Source organism: Anas platyrhynchos, chromosome 4 (genome assembly GCF_047663525.1).
Source record: "Anas platyrhynchos isolate ZD024472 breed Pekin duck chromosome 4, IASCAAS_PekinDuck_T2T, whole genome shotgun sequence".
Classification (NCBI taxonomy): domain Eukaryota; kingdom Metazoa; phylum Chordata; class Aves; order Anseriformes; family Anatidae; genus Anas; species Anas platyrhynchos.
Window position 1 is genome coordinate 14531250 of NC_092590.1, and position 12447 is coordinate 14543696.

A 12447-nucleotide genomic window follows, 5' to 3' on the forward strand; every position below is an offset into this window, starting at 1 on the left:
CTTTTTCCTTCTAAAATCCCCAAGAAAGTGTATATTTGTCTTGGTAGCAAGTTAAGACAAGAACATTTAAATTTAAATTTGAATCAAATCCTAATCTTTAGTGGCTAAAATGAAAAACAGTACTTTTGGGAGGTTAGTGTCTGCCAAATCAGTATCATCTGAATTTGAATCTTACTAATATTTAATGTTTAATAGTGATATTACCATTAACAGTGATGAAAGTTGTATACAATTTGGTTTAAAAAAACGATAAAACAATAGTAAAAACCAAGCAGTATAGCTGTCCTACAGTTTCATTACTCTGGCCTTTGTGTCACAGAGAGATTATGAAATTATGTCAAAATTCCTAGACTTAACTGTTGAAATGAAAAAGCCTATTTAGACAAATAAAAGAGTAGTGCTGGTTCTGGAGAAAGCTGAGTTTCATCTGTTACAGGCAGAAATTTTGCAAACCTGGACCCTTGTCTAGATGCTTTGGGTGGTTGACCTCACTCACCCAAGCATTAAATTCTGAGTATTTCTCTGTCTGACAGCGAGTCACCTTACAGTCACCGATAGTATAAATGATCTGGAAAGCAAGTGCTCCTACAGTCTGGTCTGACAAACTTTTATCCTAGCAGAGGCTGAACATGATTGCTGTAACTTGCTGGGTTGGAGCACTTAAGATGATCTGAGTGTCTGACAGCTTGTAGGATAGGCCTTGGCAAATACAGCTTCTACTCTGACTTTGACAAAAACTAAGTGTTGCTAATGTAGATATTTTTCAAGATCTAAGCCTGAGGCTGTTCCTGGAATGGTAATTTAAATTAAATTTAATTTACAGGTGCATTTATTTTGTGCATGAATAAGAGGAAAAATATTCTTCTTCTTATTATTATTATTATTTGTCTCCAGTGCTCAAGCTTAAGACTAGATCCCCTTGTGAAGAACTGTGAAACTGCTCTCTGCAGCCACTGTGTGCCCTGAGCTGCATATAGATAAATATTAATACCCTTTGTATTGCCTTAAAGATAAGGATTTTTAATCAAGACAGGTACCTAAATGTTTTGTGGCAATAAAAACATAGACATAAGGTACAGTGTGGGATGGAGATAGGATCCCACTAATTGATTCCATGTCATTAAAAAAAAAAAAAATGGAGGCAGAGAAAATTGAATACAAGTTCTTATACAGATATTTTCCTTCATATTCTTGCTCTTCTTGATTCTCTCTGAGGAAATCTCTGGATTAGTTTCAGAATAAATGAGAATTGAATTGGACTCACAGTTAATGTTACAAAAAGTGCTGGCAATTCATGACCATGTAATGAGGTTTTGGTGATTGTACCTGTCCTAGCAAACAGTATGTATCTAAGGGACCTAGCTGGTTGGGAATCTTGCATGTTGGAATCAAAGAAATGGGAAGGGAATAATGTGTTACTTTTTCCAGAGAAGACTTTAGCTTTTCCTTATGACTTAATAAGGCAAAACGTAATAAAGCAAGCTATGTAGTCTTTACCTACTTTTTCTGTATATCTTTGTATATACTTTTTTTTTTTTTTTTTTTTCCAGAGATGGAATATTCAATAACAAAATCTCCTTTCTGCATAACAGCTGTTGGGGAACATTAGTTACATAACGTGCTTTTGTTTATTAAATGTGTCAGATGAAAGACTTGTAGCAATAAAGGAAACGTTTTCAGAAGCAACATGAAAAACAGGAATTTCTGTGTGAAGGTGCAATCATGTGCTTGGATTGCTTATATGTTTCCCACCTCTAGGCTATTAATACCTCTGGTGACAAAACTGCAACCTGTTTGAAAATTGACACTTTTCTTTTGTGCGATGTCTGCCTCCCCTTGAAAATTGTAGAAAGAAGACAGTTGGATAGAATATAGTATGGTCCTGCCTGGGTTTTACGCTTGTTTAAACAGTTTAAACAGTTTGCTGGCTCCTAACATTAGTGTCTAATTAAAGCTGCTGCCTTCCTGGTGTATCTCCTGAGAATGCTGCCAGGTAATTAATGTGTTGTGCCTCCACCAGCTCGGATACATAGGTTTGTGGCAGGTTACTTCAGAGCATACAGTATTATCGTTGACCTTGGATGCATCTGGTGCTGACCTCTAACTGAAACAGGATTTGGGACTACACAGGCATCAGACATGATCCTGCATGACAAGTCCCACTTTTCTAGTATTAGCTTGTTAGTTATATCAGATAGTGCTAACATGTTGCATCACATGGGAGGAAGATGATTCTTTCCCTCATTTACAGTCATCTTGTTGGTGCTATGTAATGGGAAACATCTTAAAGAACAATCAGCATTGGCTTTGCCAGACACCCTCTGGTCAGCCTGATCTGATGTACTGCATGTCTGAGTAGAAACATGCTGCCAGATGGCCTCCTTGGCACTTGAGCTGTTGCTTTTCAGAGTAGAGCTTCACCTAAGGTCACAGGTGGAACAAACAGGGTTGCTTTCCTCTTATGCATTGAGTTTCTAGCCCAGATAAATTCATTAATTTACAAAATGTTACCATTGCTTATGCAAAATGTGGTATCTCTATAACTTCAGCCTTGACTGCAAGTAAAGTAGGTGAAGGTCTAGCAGGATTTGCATGTAACACAGATGGTATAAAGCTATGAAGCCCCTCTTTCCATTGGCTAAAGATACGTCAGGATTGTGTATTTGAGCTGATAATTATTAGGTCAGAGAGTCACCTCTGGTCATCTCTGCCTTCTTTAAATATATATACGTATACATACATACTTACTCACACACACATATGTGTATACATACACCCAACATGGTATTTTTGTACGTTTATCAGTCGCAATTGAAAGATTCTAATTTATGCACTTTATATATATTCCCTCTCTCTTTTATATATATAAATATACATGTGCACAATAATAAGTAATTGCTTAAAATAGCTGATCTAAGTCTGAGATGATGGGGACAAATCTCATGTTTTACCTATGAAATTTTGTTTTGAGAATGTTTATACTGTTCATGTTTGAAAGAAGGAATTTGAGGGTTAGCAATCACAGCTGGGATACATGTGTGGGTATTTATTTATTTTTCAGACATGCTTTTTGTTCCAGTGAAATTTGTTCGAGTGTTAAGACATAGGGAAAAACCCCTCCTTCTAGGCTTTATATCTCCAGACAGAGACCATTTTCTTGGTTAGATCTCTAATGAATCTACCTGCACTGACAATCAAAGCACCCCGGAGCATGCTAAGTATTAAGAAAATGATGTACTAAGACTCAGACTCACTTGTAAGCAAATGAGAGGTTGTACTCAACTTTTTTTTTGAAATTGAACATGTTTCTGAGTTCTCAAAAAATTGCTCATGCACATACAGCATGGTCAAGAACAGCGATGTCCCACACATGGAAGTGAGCGTGTACAGAAATGCAAAGTGTATGATGTAAGAATATGAAAATGGTCTGAACTTTCAGTGGAGTTTAAAACAATACAGATAGTAAGCTGTCCTGTAAGAAACCTAAGACTGAAGTACATTTGCATAAAAATCCCATTTTTACACAGTTAATGAATTTTTGAAATTAAGGCAGTTTTCATATTATGTGCAACCATTAAAAAAAACACCCTGTAGTGGAATAAGAAATGTCACCTGTGAATAGCCTGCCCATTTTCTCTCATTTTGCAGTGTTATGTAGACCAGGACAGCTTCCTTTCATATTGCAGCTTTTCAGGTTTTCAAAGTACCCCTCTGCTGAGTAACATCATATACTAGTTCTGTGGCAACAGGGAACATTTGTGAGTCACTTTGAATAAACAGGACAGTGCTTTCAGTTTAATATATAGTCTTCAAGGGGGACATCTTTCCAGTGTTTCTGCGTGAAGAGTTTTACATTCTAATTTTTTCTACCTAAACAGAGCAAATTCTGATAAATTTTACTCTGCAATATCAGTCAGTTGTCAATAATTCTGTAACTGTTCTTTTCATAGTGATGAAGTAGATTTACTTGATCACTAGCAGGTAAACCAAGAAGTTAGCTCACAATGCAAGATTGATTGAAGGAACTTTTATTACAACTTAATTGATTTTTACTCTAAATGCTCATGCAAAGTAAATAGTGCCATTAAATAAAGATTTGCTTTAAATGTGATCAGTGGGCAATCTGCTTGCTACAATCCTCTCTTCAGACAGGAAAGGCTTCAGGGGAAAACTTATTGTTATAGTAATAGCGCTGAGGAGACAACCTAAAAAAGCCAGCTGTTGTAGACAATGTGATTTAAATAGGTATTACCTTGGAGATACAGTGCTAATTCCCTACCATAGTTAATTCTGTTTTCCACTAAGTCCCACCCATTTTCAGAATGAATTTCAGATTTATTCATTTTTTTTTTACCTTCTCTGCCTCTCACTCTCTGATCTAGAACTTAACAGCTGCCTTTTTTGAGCACTACAGCTGAATTTTTAAATTTTATTTCTGCTCTGGAAACTGATACCTCTTGTATCTAGCCCTCTATATCTAGCTGCATGATTTTATTAACCCACAAGCTGTTACTTTGTCAAACAGTAGAGCATCGTGCCTCCCTCTAATACATCAATGGGAAAAAAAGAACCTCTGAATGCTAGAGAAACAGAAAGGTGCTTTAAACTTGGATAATACTCACATAAGGAGCGCAATATTCACTCTTTATAAGGGCATACTAATTCATCTAAGTTTCCTGGCTTCAGTAGTAAGTAGAGAATGCTTGATTGACTGGCTTTCCCTAAGCCATATGAATTGCTAGACCTGCTGACAATAAAAGGTAGTACATTGAGTAAATCTAAGCAAACCTGGAGCTCTTCTAACATCTCTGGATCTGTTTTTAGAAGCTGGCTTTCTACCAAGTGTGAAGCTTTTCTGCCTCAGTCTTTAGCAGCAAGAGCAGTTGTTCTCTAGGTACCCAGCTCCGTGGCTTGACAGATGGGGACATAGAGCAGAATGAAGCCTTAGTGGTATGCAAGTATATGGAGACAGGTGGGATCCACCCAAGGGTAATGAAGTGGCTGACAGAAATGCTCACCAACCTGCTTTACATCATTGATTAGCAGTCCTGGCTATCAGGTGAGGTCCCAGCTGACTGGCTGCTAGCAAATGTGACTCCTATATATAAGGAAGGCCAGAAGGAGGATGTTGGAAACTGCAGGTTTATCAGTCTGACTTTGGTGCTAAGGAAGGTTATGAAGCAGATCATCTTGAGTGCCATCATACAGCACCTACAGATCAACTAGGTGATCAGGCCCAGTCAGCATGGGTTTGACAAAAGGCAGGTCTTGCTTGAGGAACCTGACCTTCTTCTATGACAAGGTGATGACTTGTGGATGAGAGAAAGGCTGTGTATATTATCTACTTAGACTTTAGTAAAGCTTTTAATACCATTTCCCATAAGCATTTGTCTGGAGAAACTGACTGGACATATGCTTTGGTGTATAAAGAACTGCCTGTGTGACTGGGTCTAAAGAGTTCTGAATGGAATCACAGAATCATAGAACAGCTTGGGTTGGAAGGGTTCGATGGTCTTTTTCAATTGAAGTGATTCTATGATTCTAAAGGGTGAGGTGTAGCACAATGTCTATTACAGCATATTTGAGCTTTCTGCAATACAGCTAGAAAATCCTATTGTAATAAGGCTTTGATAGTTAATACTTTATTATTTTAGTGGCAGAACAAGAGAGAGAACCTGAGGTAAGTCTGTTACCATAGGAGATCATCTCAAATGGGAGTTGCTCTTCTTTTTCTGCCCCCTAAATGCAAGGGTGAGCCAAAGGGCCATAGAAGTTGAATGAGGAAAAAGTATAGCAAAAAGGAACCACAGCGCTTTGACTCCAGCAAGTGTCCTGGGCTTATTAGAGGGACTCAACTTAGTGTGGAGGAAGGAGAGGGGAAAGAAGGAATGAGGGAAATAAACAGTACTGTTAATGTTGTCTTTTAATTATTGAACCCAGTATTAAAAACAAGATAAGTGTTAATTGGCATTAAATTAAGTAAAATTCCCTGCATGCTTTTGTCACATATGGAAAGAAAAATCATTGCTTCCATGCAGAAAGTGTATGATTTTGATTTACTTGGATTTACTGTCTAAAACTATACTTGTGTTCCTTCCCCAAAACTGGAGGGAAATAACCCAATCTAGTTGTTGCACTAATAAGTGTGAATGTGCTGCACATGATGAATGGGATGAGGCACCTTATGCAATGCACTTCCTGGATAAATTTTAAGGCATTTCTGGAGGGCAGAATTACAAAGGAATGATTTGTATTCTGTCAGCATCTCCTTACACAACGAATTAAAATATATTGCCAAATGCTTGTTTGATTAAAACTAGTAGTGGGGTGAAACAAGAAATTTTACCAAGCAGTAGAGAAATATTAAGGCTTATAAAGAAACCTGGAAGGCTGAAAACTCTGCACTACGTGTTCAGAATGGAAATAAAACCAGGGGCTCATCAGCTGCCTGCACAGGATGATGGATGGAAGATATTCCATGCAACTCCCATCCTTGTGTCTCATCTATACCATATTCTGTTTCTCTTTTGGAGTGCAATAAAAAAAAACAAAAAACTGTTTCTCCAGGTCTTGCAGGATTTTATACAGCACACTAACTGATGTACTGAAGCTGAAAGTCCATCTGTTCTGATACCTTGTCTCCTACTGATCTTGGCTTTTTGTGACTAAATTCTGAAACCAAAATAGAGAAGTCTGACAGCTTTCCCTCTCTGGAGGAAAAGTGACTTCAGGGTATCCAGAGAGGAAGGAGTAGCAGTGGCCCTGGGGCTAAGAGGATGGATGGAGAGGTGGAGGATGTTAGGAGAGGTGCAGGGATCTGACAGGAGTAAGGTTGGGTTTCTCTTCCTGGTCTGGGATGTAGAGTTAATTATTTAGTGTGTGTGGTAGTGTTAACACACATTACACTCACAAGACCATCTCCTGCCATCCTTAAAAATGCACCGGGATCATAAATCTTGAGAGAACAGCATCATTTAACTCGAGACGTTTAGGCGTGATGATTTGGAAGGGAAAGAAAAAGTAACTAAGAGATTGAAGAAAATTTCCTGAGCCGTCGGTGAAGCGAAATATGGCTGTGCTGCTGAAATCGCCATCAACAGCTCGCGGAGCTCCTGCTTTTGGAAAGAGTGGGGGGAGAGGGCGAGATGCCTGCTCGCCCCCTTTTGCTCCCGTGCCCCCCGCGGTCTGCGGAGCTCGGACGGGGGCTCCCACCTCATCGCGCCCCCCGGCAACCCTCGTTCAGCCGGGGCTGGAGGCAGGGGGAAGGCGGGGGGGATCCTCCCTACCTTCCTCCGCTCCTCCTTCCAGCTCCCTGCCTGCCTCCCCGCGGCGCATCCTCCCTCCTCTCCTCTCCTCGCCCTGCCTCTCCCTCACACTCGCTCCCCGCTGCGCTGCCGTCGGGGCGGCGCCAGGAGACCCAGCCCGCGCTCCCCCGCCCCGGGGATGTGCTGAGAAGGGGCCCTCTCAGCGCATCACTCTTCTCCTCCTCCTCATCATCATCATCCTCCTCCTTCACCACCTCCTCCTCCTCCTTTTCCCCCCGCCCACAGCCTCCTCGCAGCGGCCCGGAGCCGGCGGCTGTGGAGCCCGGCGGTAAGCGGCGGGGACGGCGCACGGGGGCAGGGCAGGGCTGGGTCGGGTTGGGTTGGGTCGGGTCGGGGAGGGAGCGAGCGAGCGGAGCCTTTCCTTCGCCCCTACATCGCTCTTCTCTCTCGGTAGTGCCTGGAGCTGGGCTTTTGTGGCTGGGCAGCCATAGGTGTGCGTGGGTACGAGGTGTGCGCGCATGCATATAGGTGTGTGTACGTGGACATGCATATATACATTTAACCTTGAACACGAATCCTTGAATCCCATGCACGTTTATCCTTTGGCCACGGGGGAGGGAGGGAAGCCGGGCGCTGTGGCCACCTTGTGCCGACGGCGGGTCAGCCGGAGCCTCTGGGTGCCCATCTGGTCACGTCGCCCTGCCTCCCCCTCGGTAGGCAGCTATATATTTATATACATATATATGGTCGCGACGCCCTGCCCTCTCCCTCATTCCTTCCACAGGTGCCCGTTATTTGATTTACTTAGGGATATATAGTTATGTATAGATATCTTCTCTCCTTGCTGCCCCCAGGTGTCCCCGCACCTGGCCGCGGCGCTGCCCCGGGGATCGTCCCGGGGATCCCTCAGTGTCGGCGGAGCTGGGAGCTGCCTGCCCCCAAACGTGTGTGCACAAGGCGCCCCACAGCCCCGGGGAGACAGGTACCGTGGGCAGTGTGCCTGGAGCACGAATCCTGCCTTTCTTCAAATGCTCGTCACAAGTTAGTAGAAAGCTGCGGCAGCACAGATGCCTTCCTAGACATCCATTCCTCCTACTTGGCCTCCGGCAAAGGAAAGGAAATAGCAGGCACCACATCTTTCTGTGTCGGTGGAAGGAGAGAAAGGATTATTGGTAATAGATTCATTGAAGGAACCCTGACTTGTTGGTTTTAATTACTATTAATTAGCTAGTAGTTTAAATGCAGTCCTGGCTTGTATACCTGCTGCAGAACTCCCTTGCTAGCTTTAGTGCAGCACTGTTAAAATTGTGTATTCCTGCTTCTGCTTTTTAGTAAAATCTTTCTCAGTCCTGATACAAGTGGAGAATCCATTTGGGGAAACTCAGTTTCTAGAAGAGTGATATGGACAGTGCACAATCTGCTGGGCTACTGGAAAAGCAGCATTTTGTATTTGCTCCAGTCCTTTTGGGTTATGGCAGAAGGTTCTTTTAACAATAGCAAATTAACATCTGTCATTTAGAAGGGGTGTTTTTAAAGTTGCTAGTGTTTAAGTTGGTCTCTGGATGAGATGGAGTATCACCAAATCACAGGACTAAATCTTGCAGTCTGTTCATGCACAGAACTGTCCTTTGGATGAAATGGTGGTAGGCAAGGAAAGGACTTATACCAATGAATCCATCATCCAACCAGCACTATGTTATCAGCAACCCCACGGTAGGTTTCTGTGGAAACTCCTAAGCCTTTCTTGGACCATTCTTGCAGTGCTGTTTGACTTGCTATATATGGCAGCATGTGAGAAAACATAAAGGCGATTTGTGTAACTGTACTCCTTGGTTTTCTATTTATTTAACTGTTTATTTGAAGTACTGAATGCAACATGGTGTGTGTATTGCTAAATTTTAATAGAGATGTAGATCAAAGCTACATAGTATATGGATATAAATAATATTCTAAAATAATGGATGTGTTAATCAGTTTGAATGAAGTCTTTCTTTTCTGAGAAAAAAAAAGAAAGCTGAAAAACTGTTATTCAGAGTGTACTCTCTTTTTTCTAGCATTGTGTGAAGAAATTCATCAGCCATGGATGTGTTCATGAAAGGACTTAACAAGGCGAAGGAGGGAGTCGTAGCAGCAGCAGAAAAAACCAAGCAGGGTGTAGCAGAAGCAGCAGGAAAGACGAAAGAAGGCGTCCTCTATGTGGGTAGGTGGACAGTAGAGTTCATGCTTCTGGTTGGTGTACCCTGACCTTCATGTTCATCTGAAAGAAAGATCTGGATTCTCATCAGAACTATTCTTCTGTGTAAAAAAAAAAAAAAAAAAAAAAAAAAAAAAAAAAAAGTGTAACCACTCATAGGAGACTATTGCAATGTAAACAAGATGAGAGTTGAGCCTTTCTGAGCTCCAAGTCTTTTAAGCCTTTGCTTGTTGGTTCTTATGTGACTTGATGGTTCATATGTCGCTGCGTTTTTCTGGCCATGCATGACTGTACTGTGGAGCCATATTTGTAGCAGCATCCAGGACAAGATTGTGCTGTAGAAGGGGTCTTACAATACAGGTGACTAGCTGACACTGTATCCAATACATTTGCTAGGTTAAGGCTGAAGAGGTAAAAAACAGTGTAAAAAACACTCCTGTAGAAATCATAGGTTTTAAGCAGGGTTTTGAGAGAAGAAACTTGAGAGGTTAATTCAGGAGCTGAGCCTAAGACATGCCCATGGCTTTTCCTGGAATAAAATGAAGATAAGTGGAAAGGTGTACACTTCATAGAAGGGAGCCTATTCTCTTCTTTCACAAATCGTACATACAGATCCTCAGTGGTAATGTTTTGTGTACCAAAGTATCAGCTCCTTGTCTTCTGAAGTTAAATTTTTAAATTAATGTTCTGTACTTAATATTGCATATCCATACCAGTTATATTCCATGGCTCCTCCAAGAAGTACCTCACAGTCAGTGAGGTAGAGCAGGTAGCCCCCCAAGGCAGCAATGGGGAAGATGGGAAACAGTTGTTAATTGACTTATCTAGGCCACACAAGAATTTTGTACAGAGCCAGGGATAAGATAATCTTCAAATCCCGGATTGGTATGTTGACTGCATGATCGTCATCTTCACTTAGCAAGTATCTCTTGCAAATGCCACCATGAAAAATTCACAGGAAAAGAATCTTCTGAACCATATGAATAAATGATCATTTAAAAAAAATGATGGAACCTCTTTCTCGGTTCGTCAAATTAATTTGTATTGCAGCAGAATGGAAAATATACTGTTTTCTGTAGGTCTTTTATGCTCTCGTGGTTTTATAGCAGGTCAGTTCTGTAATGGATGCTATTTGAGCCTAGGGAGATGCACACACACATCAAAGAGAGATTGAATGAAGTTGAAAACTGGAGACATTTCTTTTAAATGGAAGCACTGGGGTTTCTTCAATTCCTAAGTATTTCCAGGATTCCCTCTGCCATCGCAGGCTAATGTCAGTCCATAAAAAATTATTTCTGCTCCAGATAGTTTGGACTACTTATTTGGAATATACTTTTCTCCTGCTGAGCTGTAGCAAAGCTTCGTGCTCTTGCCAACAGAGATGGAAGTCATTTTGAAAACTAGTTGTAAGATGAGTCTATTTTAAAATGAGCGTCTGCTCATTTTCAGTATCAAAATAGCTGTTCTTTCACTGCACATTGTGCTTGATAGTGGAGTTAGTTTTCAGGGTATGGCTTTCTTTTTTTTTTAATTTAATTTTCTTGTCATTCCTGAACATGCTTTTAGACTCATTGATTTCTTTGTATTAAAAACCTGCATTGTGTATGAAATAATCTTTGTGCCTGACATGTTCTCCTGATCACGGTAACGTCTGAACCTAGTTCTCCTCCCAAAGGCAACAGGTTTCCTATTTTTATGAGATTGAACTTTGGAGGGCAGGTTTGCTATTTATTCCAAAAACAATAAGACAACAGAGCCCTAAGCCATAATAGAGGTCTGTGCATGTGACTGCAGTAATGGTGAAGGACCCTTCCTGAAGCAGATGGTTGCGTTTCAGGAGGAAAGAGCTATATGCATAGTTTCAGTCATGCAGGCAAAAGAGCCTTTCTTTCATCACATCGGAAGCTCTTCCCCAGATTTCTGGCAGGTAATCTGTCTGGGTGTGTGCCTGGGTCTAGCAAGCCAGCTTCCATAGAGGAATTTTCAAGACAATCAGCGATAGGATATGGACCACAGTGATAAGCCTGCTGGGTTATTGCTTCCTCAGGTTTTCCAGCTGTAAATGGAAAAGCCAGAAATAAAACTAAGAGAGCAAACATCGGAGCAGAAATCATTGAAGTGTTGTAGTGGTGTTAGGGGACTTCTGTGAGGGCTTGGGTCTAGCAGAGGCCAGCTGAAAGTAGGTCGCATCCCTATGCTCCCTGCCAAAGCAGCATTTTCAGCCTGCCCTGAACACCCTTCAATTTCTGAACTGGGTATATCTCTTTCTGCTTCCCTAGCACACAGCAGGGGCAACTCATCTCTTGAACAGCATTAGCAAAGGCAGATGTGATAATCTCGTGGTTCTGTAGGCTGATAATGGTTGCAGCCTGAAAGATGGTGAAAACCCTTTATAATCACAGGGAAGGAACAGGGTACTGCATTAGGGCTTCTAAAGGTTTCTCTCTCCTTGCCTTTGTAGGTGGATTTTCAGATACAAATTTCACAGCCAGATTGTGAAAGCTACTTGACATCTTGCAAAGAAGAGCCTGACAAAACTGGGCTAAGAGGGACCTGCTAATCATTTTCAGTTTTGACAGTCACCTCTATGACATTCAGCCTTCCACTGTGATTAAAGAATTAATAAAATAAAAATTGCTGGCACCCCAAGGTGCGATGGTCTTTCATTTAAGAGAGGAATTTTATTAGTAGAATTTGAGGAGTTTAAGAGTGTTATTTAAGTAAATAATGAAAACATCTGGACCTCTCTGTCTGGGTTAAGGTTAGCTATATGGTTAAACTAAAAGGCTGAAGCATACTTCTATGTAATACAGGTCTATTAACAAAAGCTAGAATCAAATGTGGTCACTGGGGGGGGGGAGGGAAGTTCCCTTTTGCAAAGGGGAAAACTACTGCTCTGGGGGTGTCTATTGAAGGATATACTTTGGATTCTTTCTCTTTTTCATGTAGAAGTCTGTTTTCTTCCCTCTTACCATGTTTGTCGTGCTT

General features: G+C 41.3%; 1 protein-coding gene across 1 annotated transcript in view; it reads left to right on the top strand.

Moving 5' to 3' along the window:
• The first annotated feature begins 7343 nt into the window (after window positions 1-7343).
• The window catches only part of SNCA (synuclein alpha), a 71254-nt gene continuing 66150 nt past the window's right edge, over window positions 7344-12447 (top strand). The window contains exons 1-2 of the mRNA XM_027456454.3: window positions 7344-7593; window positions 9320-9465. Of these exons, the coding sequence (XP_027312255.3) occupies window positions 9345-9465 (121 nt within the window). The 5' untranslated portion in view covers window positions 7344-7593; window positions 9320-9344. The remainder of the gene's footprint in view (window positions 7594-9319; window positions 9466-12447) is intronic.